General features: G+C 39.9%; 1 protein-coding gene across 1 annotated transcript in view; it reads left to right on the top strand.

The window, feature by feature from the left end:
• LOC117251027 (dihydropyridine-sensitive L-type skeletal muscle calcium channel subunit alpha-1-like) overlaps positions 1-15,683 on the top strand; it is a 590,852-nt gene that overhangs the window by 358,688 nt on the left and 216,481 nt on the right. The window contains exon 35 of the mRNA XM_078166193.1: positions 13,068-13,195. Coding sequence (XP_078022319.1) covers positions 13,068-13,195 — 128 coding nt within the window. The remainder of the gene's footprint in view (positions 1-13,067; positions 13,196-15,683) is intronic.

Consider the following 15,683-nt stretch of genomic DNA (forward strand, 5'->3'; position numbering starts at 1 on the left):
GCTGCAGGTAGCTCGTATGGATCGATGTTATTTATTTCTTGGTTCTTCTTCAAATACCTCAGTTTGAATCATGATAACACGGCAAAAAAAGTCACACAAAGCACGGTAAATGAGATGGAGTTTAATTACACTGGGGTAGCCTAATTAACGGGAAACACAGGGACAAGTAGGTTTTGAAAGATAAAAAGAGAGCATCCTCTTGGCTTTTCACATGGTAATATTATTTTAAAAAATATGGGTTGCATACAGTAGTTGTAATTCGACCTAGTCATAAAATGCTACTAGGGTAAATAGTGGCTCTGTGGAGCCATGGACCAGCTGATAAGCCGCCTTTCCCAAATCTGCAGATATTACAGTATTTTGGTGATAATCACTCCTCCCCGTGGACAAATGAAGCATTGCAACTGGTTTTCACACAGGTCTCTAGGGGCGTTACAAGTCAGGGCTGCATTTCCTACGTCATCGCGGGGGATTAAATTAACTCCACGGAGCAGGCGGCAGGCTTGCACGGAGCAGTCACGGATCTGGCACGGACCTGCCGCGGACAGGTTCAGTCGTGGAAACGGGAACTTTTGAGTGGCTCCTATTGTATTAACCTAAGGACCCAAAGCAGTCCCTCTCATAAAAGTGTAACAAAATTGCAATATACATTTTTTTTTTCCACTTTCACTACATCAAATCTTTTCAACAACTTCAGAACTAACCATAGATATTAAGTTTTGTATTTTTTTTTTTCATGTTTTATGCACTTTTTGTCATACGATATCATGTGTTTTGTCATGTCCGGATGTTTACAATTGAAGGCATACACCACAGATCACTGTATGGTGCATTTTGCATGCGTGTGCTCCACATTTGGTGCACTGGTTCCACACCCTTCTGCACTGTGGGCACAAGACACACTGCCTTCACTTTCTGGAGGGCCCTGGCTGTGGCTCCTCCTCCTCCTTTTCCTCCTCCTGACCATTGACCTGGCCCCAAATGCAAACTACAGGTCTGTAAACAAAATTTCAAAAGATGTTTTGTCTCCATGATAAACAGAGCTTCCTGACAGCACAACTACACACACACACACACACACACACACCCCTACACCCCTCCCTGAACACACACACACACACACACACACACACACCACATAAACACACATGCAAAAAATGAAACAAATAATTGGACAATAACTAACTCATTGTGCTTTATAAATAGACAAATCAAGCCTGAGCAGCAGGTGTCATTATTGGCTCCCATTACAAAACACACACACACAACTTCAAAAAAACGGTCTGTAAACTAAATTTCAAAACAAGTTTGGTCTCCATGATAAACAGAGCTTCCTGACAACACAACTACACACACACACACACACACACACACACACACACACACACACACACACCTCCCTGAACACACACACACACACACACACACACACACACACCACATATCCACACATGCAAAAAACAAAACAAATAAGGCTGGTCAAGTTGACCAGCATGTGTCATTATTGGCTGGCAGTACAAAACACACACACACACACACACACACACAGGCAAAATATCACACCACTCTTTTATATCCATACCAACACACCAAGACCATTTTTGTGGTGTTCAGCTTTTATATTGCCATACATTTTGCATGGTAAAAGAACCATTGCAACACCTTGAAACTTTATGCTAATGAGCTGTGTTGCCCCTGGTGGTTTAGGGGGGTCATCAGACCTAAAACCTGTTTTCCCTTTATTTTGAAGGGAGAGGCTTAGATTTATTAGGTTTTCATGGGAAAAGCATTATAATATGTCAGGATTACAAGATATCAAAAACATGTGGTTATAATGGGAGTCAATGGGCCCAAACAGGTCCCTAAGTAAACAGATGGATGGAAATTTATACCTCCTAGTCTATACACTTGGAAAAGATGGGGTCATGGGATTTTAAAAATAATAGTAAAAATACAAAACCTGGCCCACTTTCATACAATTAACCTTTATACACACTGTAATGCACTGTAATATATAGTCCCTCTATTGCCAAAAATGACCATGCGTTCTCTTGACATTGCTTGTTTTATCAACATTTTGACTCTTACGAATAATTCGCACTGTCTATATGAGCTGGAGGCCAACAGCAAGAGCCCGAGGTCCCATTCATCGCTGCTTGCAGCTTTAATTTTACTTGTGTTCAAAGCGCGTCTATTGGTTGAAAGGGTAAAAGCCTTTCAATCTTGCACTCTTTCAAAAGGGGGGCATGGCTAAACTTTAGAGTTTGTCTCAGGCTGAGCTCACAGATGCAGTTTGTTCATGTACACTACGTGTAACTTGTTGTCTCACTGGCACTGAAAAATGCTTTGCTCTTTCTAAGAGGGCATCATGCTCTGCAAGGACAGACAATAGTGGCGTATATCAGCAGGCTGACTCAGGCCTAGTCTGCCGGGGGACCTCCTATTATTATAGGAGGTCCCCCAAGCACCTTCTCTCCTTTTCTCTAGCTACTGTCATTACCGTCTGTCCTGCATCTCTCTCTGTCTTTGTCTCTCTTTCTCTATCATTTTGTATACGGATTACTGTTAATTTATCATCATCATGTTGATCTGTTCTGTACGACATCTATTGCACATCTGTCCGTCCTGGAAGAGGGATCCCTCCTCAGTTGCTCTTCCGCTACCATTTTTTTCCCTGTTAAAGGGGTACCACAGTTACTGTTATTATTATTATAATATTATCACTTAAATTAATGTTGTAAGCAAATGTCATTACTGTCTGCCCTGCATCTCTCTGGCTCTGTCTCAATTTCTTTCTGTCTCTGTCTCTCTTTATGTATCATTTTGTCATATGGATGACTGCAAATTTATTATGTTGATCTGATGTGTACGACATCTATTACACGTCTGTTCATCCTTGAAGTTTTTTTTTTTTTTTTCTTCCTTATCCGCTGCGAGGGTCCAAAGGATAGAGGGATGTCGTATGCTGTAAAGCCCTGATTTGTGATATTGGGCTTTATAAATAAAATTGATTGATTGATTGACTGATTGATTGATTGATTGATTGATTTATTTAACAGACAAGGGGGGCTGCACTCATGTCATCATTACATGTTTGCACACAGACTGATTGTATGGAGCAGCTCATGCCTATTACTGCTGAGAGCCACACACGTGCTGGTCATACTGAACCAAGGGACAGATTTACTGTCCAGAGGCAGAACTGGAAATTCCATAGAGAGGTGGTGGCTCGAATATGGGAGAAATACGGCCAAGAGGAGACAGACCTCTTTGCATCAGAGGACAATGCTCAGTGTTCTCTTGTTGTTCTCTTGTCAGTCAGCGCACTTCGATTGGGGTGGGTGCACTGGCGGATGAGTGGTTGCATGTCCTTCGGTATGCCTCTCCCAGACTAGAGCTGATCACTCCTACTCTTCCCATGGTGTGGGAGATGCAGGCACAGAGATCGTCTATTTTATTATCCAACACCTGTATGTTGGCTTGCAAAATGCTTGGTAGAGAAATGGCAGAGATCTTACCTGATGTTTGATCCCTCCATGTTTGCCTCTGTGACTCTGATGCAGATAAGGACACAGAGAGGTTTTTGTTTGTCCATGCAGTCAGGATTATAGCTGGAGCTCATCTTTTACACTTTTTCCTTGATTTTTTTTCCTAATGTTTACATTTGCAAACCTTCACCAGCCAGTTAGCAGAGTCAGCAGGAGGAGATCGCACAACTCCGACAGTTGATTTCCTTATCCTGATGATTTTCTCAAAGCTGTACATAATCATTCTTGTCCAATATTAATCACAAAGGTATAGGTGATATTTTCAAATAACTTAAATAGCATAAGTTAGCATAAATTTTGCTGAACTGAGAGTGAGGTGTCTGGAGAGGTCTACGCCTCACAAAAACATGATAGCCAAACTATCATAAACTTCCTACCCTGCTTTGCTCTTTTGTATAAAGAAATTCTCTGTGTTGCCCAGTGGCTGTGCATTCTATTCACTCATTTCTATGTCCAGTCACATATATACACTTAGTAATTTATGTTATATGGACATTTTTTGGGACACTGTGGTAAATCACTGCTCCTGGGTTGTCATCTTTTATTATTTGAAGAGAATTAATAAAAGAAACTTCACCCTCAAAGTGACCATTTGCATTTCAATTACTCACCCTGTGTTGTATTAAATTGTTTTTCTTGCATGCCTCCATGGTGAACAGAGAATCTAAAAAGTTTAACATTTTTCAATAATTGAAATAAACAGGGACCACGTTTAACAACAGCAAAACTATATTCATATATCCATCTGCATTGCAGTTCTGGGAAAGTCAAAACACATTCTGGATCACAAATCGTTACACACTTTGTACTGCTCTCTAGTTTTTTAAGTTACTGTGTAGAAGTCTGGGGAAAAACCTACAAAATCACCCTACAGCCATTATGCAGATTACAAAAAAGAGTCATACGGACAATAAAGAATGTAGGGTAACGCTTTATATTAAGGTACTGTAATAAGCGCTAATTAATGCTTAATAAGCACAAATTAACAGTTAATGAGCACTTATAGATAGATAGATAGATAGATAGATAGATACTTTTTATTGCAGACTCTAAGTCCTGTTAAGAACAAATACAAAGAGACAGAGAAGAAAAAACAAAACAAAAAACAAAACAAAAAAAACAGTACAAACCGCAATAACAACAACGACAATGACAACAACAACAACAACACCAACAATGACAACAACAACAACATACTTATACCAGTGTTTCTAGAACAGTGACGTGTAACGTGTGGCACTAAATGCAATGTTCGTCAGTTCCAAAACAATCTGATTTTATGAGTTATTCAGACGGCAGATGAACTTAAACATGATGTTTCTTAAGACAGATTGGAGAGTGTTGACTCGAGCAGTCACAAACATTTTGGTGGCGCTGGTCCATCTGGGTCATTGTATGCCACTTGCATTCTCCGAAGGCTCGCTTTTTTATAATTTGACCACAGCAGTGTATAGCGGTGTGCAATAAGCTTTAAACAGAGTCAGCTTCACGCCATCAGAGCAACAGCCGAACTTCCGTATCAGTACATTTGCTTGCACATGTAACATGCAAGACTGACGCAGAATGTCCTCATCATCAGTCAGTGTGTCTGTGATCACATGACCAAGATATTTCACCTGACTACAGGTTTTTAAAAAATGACCTGACAGCTTAAAGTCAGGGAAAACCATATGTTTGTCCTCATTTGTTCTGGAGATCATAATAACACTCTTTACATCATTATATTTTATGTTATGTTGCTCTCCAAGGGAGCTGCTGCAGACCAGCTGAGCTCGGACTCAGTAGCACACAGTCATCTGCGTACATGAGATGGTTCACCACTGTACTGCCAAACATACAGCCAGTTTTACACATTTTTAACTCTTTTGACAAACTATTCATATAAAAATTAAATAAAATAGGAGATAGAATGCTCCCCTGTCTGTCTCCATTACTGACTTGAAAGGGAGCAGATAGACAATTATCCCATTTCACCAGCATAGTTTGGTGAGCATACCAATAAGACAGGATTCTCACTATGTATTTTGGGACGCCTGCTTCGCTCAATTTTTTAAATAACTTCCCATGGTTCACGCAGTCAAATGCCTTGGAAGCATCTAAAAAACACATAAACATGAATGAGTTTTTTCTTTTGTAGTTACTCAACAGTTCTTTTAAAACATAAATACACATATCCGTACTGTGCTTAGATTTGAAGCCAAATTGATTTTCTGCAGAGATAATTAATGCAGTGACTCTTTCAAGAAGAATTTGTTCAACAACTTTAGACAATACACTAGCAAGAGCAATGGGTCTGTAATTGTCTGAGCTGCATACTTTTCCTGATTTATCCTTGACAACAGGGACCAGCAGCACTGTCATCATAGAGTCTGGAAGCCAGCCATGGACCATGAAGGCAGTGAAGCACAGGGCAAGCAGAGGAGCTAACCTTGAGCTGGCAAATTTGAGATGTTCAGCAGAGATAGAATCCATACCTGTAGATTTATTGACTGATAGGTTACTGATCACTTGATACACCTCATGGGTCTTAATTGTACTCACACCTTCAACATTATCTACTTGATAGCATGTAGGATGCATAAGGATGGTTTGCAATTATTAACACACTTTACCTCTTTCCAGAAAGCTTTGCTGTTTTTATCTAAAAGTTTCTTGGCCATGGAGTCAGCCCTCAAAGTTTGCTCGTTTTTACTGATGTAACATATAGCATATTTATATTTTGCGTTTGTATGCTTCTTGTATTCATAGATAGGTCCCTGTCTTGTTTTACCAGCCATTGCCCAAGATTTAGTAGCTTCACAGGCTTCCGTATAGATTTCAGCCACATACGTGTTCCAGCCAGGTCTAGCTTTCCCCTTCTTTTTTGTTTTAAGAAGAGGCTCACTGGCTTTAAGTAGAGCTGTTACAATCTCAATGTACACTGCAGAGATATCTGTTTTATGTTTAATGCTAGAACAGTTAGTATTTTTACAGATGAGTGCCTCTCTTGGCAGATATATGTTGCTCAACAGTTGATCAGTGTGAGTAAAATAGGAAGCAATGTCTTCCTCTAAAAGAGAGGGCCAGTCCACATGATCTGGAATAAAACTGTTTGCACATTTTACAGTGTCAGGTATGTTATCCCATCTAATAACCATCTTTACAGGAATGTGATCTGAGGTAGATGCGTTATATAAAATTTCCATATGTGCCAAAGAAGTGTGAGCATCAGCTGTTGAGAGACAATGATCTAACCAGGATGTGGTGTGCCATGCCTCACTTATATATGTGTAGCTTTCAGATGGCAACAGCTCCCTGCTGGACAGTATTAGATTATTATCTCTACAGAGATGATTCAGGTGGTTAGCAAATACTGATCTACTGTCTGAAATATCTGCATTCATATCCCCAACAATAAAGACACTAGTAAATTGCTCATTTATTAAGAAAGAACTAATAAACGCCAGCTTATTCATAGAGTCTTCTTCATTATTCTGGCATTCATATGGGGTATAAATATTTAAAATTACAAATTCCATATCAAGCTGTGTCAAGTGTATGGCAATACACCAGTCCACACCAAGCCTGATGACATTCACCACTGAGTCCAGTTTCTTGTTCCACAGAATTGCCACACCTCCTGGTATTCTGCCCCTTTTTATACCCACGCTGAGGTCAGTGGTGGACTCACCAACACCATGGAAATTGTCATTAATTGAGTTTAGCCCTTTTAGATCCTGGTTGGCTAGAAAAGTTTCCTGTAAGCACAGAATGTCACAGTGCTCCAACAACTGACCCACAACAATGCGGCGCGCTTTATCCTCTGCGCTCTGACCCAAGCACAGGCCACGGCAGTTGTAAGACAGGACGCTTATCTCCATAGCAACATCAGACTTGGGCTGTCATGCCAGTAGCGGGCACATTTAAAACCCCAGCAGATAAACCGACAGCGTTAACATTAGTGCCAATGAATCCGGCTTTACAAGGTTCATAAAAGTGCCGTACATACGCTCCCTCCGGCCAGATCTCCGGGTTATACATGTCACCTACATCCTTGCATTCAGCGGATATTTTGAATGAAGCGTATCTGCTATTCATGGTGACAATTCTTTGACATGACACCTCATGAGTTTCTCCTCAAGATGAGCACGCAGAGTTTCAGCGACTATTTTTGGAGAGAACTTAGTGGCAAAAACACTCACCAGTTTCGTTGTTACCACTTTGATCCCTCCAGCTGCTCCAGTGCCCACAATAATTTTACCAGCTTTCTTCTGCCCCGTCGTCGATTTACCGGTGCGTAATCCCTGTCTAGCATCGGCCGATTCTGTGCGCTTCCGTTGCCCTCGTTTCACTACTTGGCTCCACTTTGGAGACCCAGGTGAAGGCATCATTACACCCGAGGCAGCTGCTGGTGTAGCCCTCTCCACGGTTAGAAGCGGCAGTCTCTGTGGATCTCCTTCTCGGTGTTCATCTCTTGTCGCTTCGGTCCCCCCCGCCGAGCCGTCAGCACCGCTGGCAGCCGCTGCGCTAGTGGGTCCCGCGGCGCTAGCATTCAGATGGTATAAGATGCTTATTAACATTAATAAGTCTAGACTAAGTGTTTATTACAGCATAACTGACTGAGTTATAATTGCTTATAGGAGCATTATAAGCACTTAATAGAAACTTTGGTAACAGTTTATAAACCTATACTAAATATTAATAAGATGTCTATTTACATTAATTATAATTTATAAGGGTTAATTATTTAATAATAACACGGTTTATAAGACACTAGAAGACCCTATAAGATTAAATTAATAAGGTGTTTATTAACATTAATGAGACTATAAGAAGTTAATATAAATGCCATATTGTGGTTAATAAATGCTTAATTATGCACTTATTAATAGTAAATAATGATCCTTTGCAGCTACTGGATCTAAAGTGGGAACAGTGTCATATAAAGGTTAATAAACTATTAATATGCACTTCTTATCAGCTCATAATGCATCTTTGCAGCTGCTGGATCTAAAGTGGGAACAGTGTCTTGTTGAGATTCATAAACTCTTTATTATGCACTCACTGAAGATAATAATTCTGTTAATTATGCACCTATTGCAACATCCAGATATCAATCATTATTTCAACATTAAAGAATTCTGATGTGTTCTTTTCACTCTAGTATGTTATTATTTTCTTTAGCAAAGGATCATGGGAATCTAATTTCCTCAAAATGGCATGCTAAGACAAACAAGAGTTATTTGAACGTAAAAATGTGAGCAGATTGATTCAGCATTAGCTGCTTTATTCTAAGAATTCAGCCTACCAATGGTGGTGAAAACACAACATAAGGACATATTTCCTTTTCATATTGACTTTAATGCAACCGCTATTGTCAAAAACGGGAAAAAAGGATTGGAAGGTACCCTAAGATTGGAAACCCCTAGTTGAGTTAAAAAAATGACAGATCTGAGTTCATTTGGCTTTTTCAAAAGCTTTGTTACTTAGATTGACTGTTTGTGAATACAGTGTTCCACAAAGCTCCCTGTAACCCGTCAGTTTTCTGAAAGTGAGTGACAAAAGTCTCAACATCGGCCAGGCCAAAGGTGGCCAGGTCAGTGATGTCTTCAGGCCAGTTGCTTAGGTCAAACATGGTGGCAGCGGCCTTCAAGACACCCTCATCAAGGTTGCCAAACCACGTGGTGAGGTTGTCACAGAAGCCATTGAGTAGTTTATCTTTCACTTTTTGGAAGTCATCATCATCCACTTGTTTCCTGTTGAGTTTTACACCAGAGAAGGTGTTTCCGGGAAAAGGTCCCACTTCATCCAGGAGCTGCTTCAGATGCTGACCTGGGACTGTCTGAAATACAGAAGAAAAAAACTTTCACTGTCACGATTGCTAAACATACACCGTAGCATATTAATTCCTCTCTAGGGAGTTCATTTTGTTTACCTCCATGGCTACAAGAGCCAGGGTCGTCTTCTGCAGACACCATCTGCAATGTCAGCCCATCCCTCTGAAAGAGAAGATTCAGAATTAAACCCATAAACACATTTAATCTGACTTCCCTTGTTTTTAATCCACAGCCTAGTACTGAATTACTCTCACAATGGTTTCACAAGAGTGATAATAAAACCCACACTGAGCCTGATACAAATCTCAATAGCAAAAATGTATGAAATACTCCTTTAGCCTTACTGATGGAGAGGAATGAAGTCAGGCTATGGCGTTAGCAAATCAGCAGAAGTTAGTATGAACATGACGCAACCTATATCCATTAGCCTGCTCAACATAACACAACACACAACATCGATGCTCCTAACACAATCACTCTGCTCATCTTGCTTCACACATTTACTGTCACTCTTGTATCTCAACCATATGCATCTTCACACACATTTAACTCAGTTTAACTCACACAGAACGTCATTAGCGATGCACTTAGCTACCGAAGCTATTTCTAGCAGCACCCTCCAAGAGCCGCGACACACACACACACACACACACGCACGTAGGCTAAAGTTGCTAGCCTAATTATTACTGACTGAATGAACCGAGTACACCTCTTCTGATTAACTGTAACGTTACCGTCATTATCATGAACATCCAAATTTAGAACACACAGTCACATTTTATAACTTTGATTAGCTGAGTTGTTAGTGTTAAGTTTAAGTTTAAGTTTATTTACTTTATTAATCCCCCTGAGGGGAAATTCAATGTTTTCACACTTGTTTGTCAATTACACACAGGTCCGAAAGACACACATGCACAAACATGACCTATACATGCACAAAGTGGAGAGATGTCAGAGTGAGGGGGCTGCCCTTGGTCAGGCGCCCCGAGCGGTTGGGGGGTTTGGTGCCTTGCTCAAGGGCACCTCGGCAGTGCCCAGGAGGTGAACTGGCACCTCTCCAGCCACCAGTCCATGCTCCATATTTGGTCCGGACGGGGACTCGAACAGGTGGCCCTCCGGTTCCCAACCCAAGTCCCTATGGACTGAGCTACTGCCGCCCCTTCTTAGCAATCGCAAAGAACTAGAACTAGCTAAAAATCAACAAGCTTACGTTAGCCTATAGCCTACTTTAACAAACTAACTTACCACAGGGGCAGAAACAGATGAAACATCGTCTTCAGAGTCCTGATGCCAAGTGTCACATCCTACTCCAACTGGAGCGGCACTGGAGGAGCTTGCATCAGTTTTTTCAACCATCTCAGCATTGCTAGGTTCTGTGCTCTGATGTGGAGTGACGAGCATAGCTGGCGAGTGGCACCCAGCAAGACCGTCATGCAGCGAGTTGAGTTCCGTATATGTGCATGCGCGCGCATGTGGAGCCAGATCAGGTGCAGCAAAAGCCACTGTATTTTTGCTGTTCATAAGTTTTTATTGAAATTATTCAAGCGACAAAAGCGACGTTCAGATACCCATATGTAATGACGTTGTAAATAACACCCATTTTGATATTGCTTTGACTTTTTTTTTGCTGACATCGGGACACCGTTAGTTTCGAGCCCTGAGAGCATATTAATAATTTATTAACCTTTATATGACACTGTTCCCACTTTAGAGCCGGTAGCTGCAAAGGATCATTATTAACTATGAATAACACCTTATTAATTTAATCTGATAGGGTCTTATAGTGTCTTATAAACCAGTAATAAATGTGGTTATTGTTCTATAATTAATAAATATATTAATATTAATTAATATATTCATTCATTCATTCATTCATTCATTCATCTTCTAACCGCTTATCCTCTTGAGGGTCGCGGCGGGGCTGGAGCCTATTCCAGCTAACATCGGGCGAGAGGCAGGGTGCACCCTGGACAGTTCGCCAGACTATCACAGGGCTGACACAAAGAGACAAACAACCATTCACGCTCACATTCACACCTACGGACAATTTAGAGTTATCAATTAACCTAGTCCCCAATCTGCATGTCTTTGGACTGTGGGAGGAAGCCGGAGTGCCCGGAGAGAACCCACGCTGACACAGGGAGAGCATGCAAACTCCGCACAGAAGGGCTCCCACACCCGGGATCGAACCGGCAACCCTCTTGCTGTGAGGTGACAGTGCTAACCACCACACCACCATGCCGCCCTAATTAATATATTATTTCTAGTAATTAATGTAAATAGACATCTTATTAATTAATATTTAGGATAGCTTTATAAACTGTTGTCAAGTTTCTATTAAGTGCTTAATATACTCCTATATGCAATAATAACTTAATTATTATTATAATTATAATTATAATTTATAATAATTGTTAATTATTATAATTATTAATTATTATAATAATTATTATACTATAATTAACGCATATAGTCTTATTAATGGTAATAAACACCTTGTTCTGTCTTATAAGTGCTCATTAACATTAAGTGGTGCTTATTAAGCATTAATTAATGCTTATTACAGTACCTTAATATAAAGTGTTACCCAATGCAGAATACAGAGATCACACCAACGCACTGTTTTTGAAGTCGAAAACCTTTAAGTTTATGGATCTGGTCAAACTCAAAACAGCACAAGTAATGTGTAAAACAATAAATAAACTACTTCCAAACAATATACAGAACATGTTCAAATAAAGAGAAAGGGTGTATAATTTGAGAGGAGAACTAACTTTTAAAAAACTCAGCATTCGAACAACAAGGAAAAGTATGTGCATATCAGTTTGTGGGGTGAATTTGTGGAACGGTTTCGAACTGGAGCTAAAACGAAGTACAAACATAAATCAGTTCAAAAAGAGGTACAAAAACACTTTTCTAGAGAGGAATATGGAGGAGGATAGGTGAAATTGTTTATATTTGTGTTATATGGGGTTGTATATACCGAAGGATAATCATTATTTTTGTATTGTTCTGGGTTGTATATAAATAGGGATAGCATTATGTTTGGATTGTTGTAAATATTGATTGTAAGTAGGGATAGCTGTTTATATTTATATTTATATGAATATAAATAGGGATATCATTATATGTGGATTGCTGTAAATACTGATTGTAAATAGGGATAGTTGTTTATATTCATATGACATTGGGATGTATATAAATTAGGGATAGTGTTTATATTGGTGTTGTATTGGGTAGCACATGTGAATTATGATATGGGGTCGGAGTTAGTAAGTGTAAACTTCTTCCTACTCCTTTTCGGACATGTAACACATTGTTTAGGTTTATTGCTTATGGTGCTTTAAGATCATTTTTGCATGTTTTTAATTTAATTTTGTTTGTTTTGTTTTGTTTGTTTTTTTGCACATTTTCGAAATTCATTCATTCATTCATTCATTCATTCATTCATTTATTCATTCATCTAAGAATGCAAAAACTTTTGCAGTATTATCCAAATGTCATTTATGGTCAGTACTTACCTACACACATGCAATTTCACAAAAACACAGTTCCGCCTACAAGCATTCTGCCTTGGCTGTGCATGAGACTGTATGTACTTATGTGTTTTAAATTGTAATGTTGTAGTAAAAGTGCATGTGCAATGCCACAAACATACTCAGACAAACATACAGCAACAACAGATTGCCTTTATCATTCACAGATCATCAACCTATTTGTGGCTGTCATCATGGATAACTTCGACTACCTGACACGTGATTGGTCCATCCTTGGCCCCCAGCACTTGGATGAGTTCAAGAAAATATGGGCAGAATATGATCCAGAGGCCACGTAAGTGTTTTTTGTTTGTTTGTTTGTTTTTGTGTGTGTGTGTGTGTGTGTGTATGGCCCCATTTCCTGCAGAAAAAGCCTGCTAAAACCCACAAACTTTTGGCTTTTTAATGTATTGGGAAAGATTACAGTGAGTATTCATATTGGGGTCACGGGTATTTATTGACTCCAGCTCCAAACAGCATTGATGGAAACACAACACCTGGGCAAATGCACTAATTTTAGACCTTTATCCGATACAAAATACTGTCCATTTTTGTTCAAGCAGCATTAAACAACCTTCTTAATTAGTTAGCACTGAGTTTAAAAAAAGGAGCTAAATAACTGAGAGATATATAAAAAGAAATAAGCACCATAAAGCTTTCACTGGCCTCCATGCTGCTTTAAACTATTCACTAACCTGTTTTCTGGCATGTCCTTGACATCGACTGTGACACACCAAAAACAAAACAAACAAACAAAAAAAAAACCCACACACAGAAAGGCATATTGTGTACACAGCTGTGGTCTACTGGCGATGAGAGGAGTCTATCACCTGTTTTTAGCAAGATTTTCCATGTTCAAAATAAGTGTGCTTATTTTGATGAAGGAGGGGTATATGTACCTGGTTCTAACAGGAGTGTTTATCTTTGAGACCTGCGGCTGCAACCATTACATTACATTACACTACAGTTATTTGGATGGGCACCTGCACATGCTCATGCCAAGGCTTATCTTGCTTCATATGTGCATGCACAATATGAAACTTGTGCTTTCCAGCAGCAGCAACCTCTGTGGGGACCTGTCCAGACCATATACAGTTGTGCTCATAAGTTTACATACCCTGGCAGAATTTGTGATTTTTTGGGCATTTTTCAGAGAACATGAATGATAAGAGAAAAGCATTTTTTTCACTCATGGTTAGTGGTTGGGTGAAGCCATTTATTTTCAAACAACTGTGTTTACTCTTTTTAAATCATAATGACAACAGAAACTACCCAAATGACCCTGATCAAAAGTTTACATACCCTGGAGATTTTGGCCTGATAACATGCACACAAGCTGACACAAATGGGTTTGAATGGCTACTAAAGGTAACGATCCTCACCTGTGATCTGTTTGCTTGTAATCAGTGTGTGTGTATAAAAGGTCAGTGAGTTTCTGGGCTCCTGACAGACCCTTGCATCTTTCATCCAGTGCTGCACTGACATTTCTGGATTCTGAGTCATGGGGAAAGCAAAAGAACTGTCAAAGGAGCTGCGGGAAAAGGTAATTGAACTGTATAAAACAGGAAAGGGATATAAATAGATATCCAAGGAATTGAGAATGCCAATCAGCAGTGTTCAAACTCTAATTAAGAAGTGGAAAATGAGGGATTCTGTTGAAACCAAACCACAGTCAGGTAGACCAACAAAAATTTCAGCCACAACTGCCAGGAAAATTGTTCGGGATGCAAAGAAAAACCCACAAATAACTTCAGCTGAAATACAGGACTCTCTGGAAAAAAGAGGTGTGGCTGTTTCAAGATGCACAATAAGGAGGCACTTGAAGAAAAATGGGCTGCATGGTCGAGTCACCAGAAGAAAGCCATTACTACGCAAATGCCACAAAGCATCCCGCTTACAATATGCCAAACAGCACAGAGACAAGCCTCAAAACTTCTGGAACAAAGTCATTTGGAGTGATGAGACCAAAATTGAACTTTTTGGCCACAACCATAAACGTTACATTTGGAGAGGAGTCAACAAGGCCTATGATGAAAGGTACACCATTCCTACTGTGAAACATGGAGGTGGATCGCTGATGTTTTGGGGATGTGTGAGCTACAAAGGCACAGGAAACTTGGTCAAAATTGATGGCAGGATGAATGCTGCATGTTATCAGAAAATACTGGGGGAAAATTTGCTCTCATCAGCCAGGAAGCTGCGCATGGGACGTACTTGGACGTTCCAACATGACAACGATCCAAAACACAAGGCCAAGTCGACCTGTCATTGGCTACAGCAGAATAAAGTGAAGGTTCTGGAGTGGCCATCTCAGTCTCCTGACCTCAATATCATTGAGCCACTCTGGGGAGATCTCAAACGTGCAGTTCATGCAAGACAGCCCAAGAATTTACAGGAACTGGAGGCTTTTGCCAAGAAGAATGGGCAGCTTTACCATCTGAGAAAATAAAGAGCCTCATCCACAACTACCACAAAAGACTTCAAGCTGTCATTGATGTTAAAGGGGGCAATACACGGTATTAAGAAGTGGGGTATGTAAACTTTTGATCAGGGTCATTTGGGTAGTTTCTGTTGTCATTATGATTTAAAAAGAGTAAACACAGTTGTTTGATAATAAATGGCTTCACCCAACCACTAACCATGAGTGGTTAGTGGTTGAGTTTTTTTGTTATCATTCATATTCTTTGAAAAATGGCCAAAAAATCATAAATTCTGCCAGGGTATGTAAACTTATGAGCACAACTGTATGAGCATAATGGTACTCCTTATAGGAGCACATAACA

This window comes from Epinephelus lanceolatus, chromosome 1 (genome assembly GCF_041903045.1).
Source record: "Epinephelus lanceolatus isolate andai-2023 chromosome 1, ASM4190304v1, whole genome shotgun sequence".
NCBI lineage: Eukaryota > Metazoa > Chordata > Actinopteri > Perciformes > Serranidae > Epinephelus > Epinephelus lanceolatus.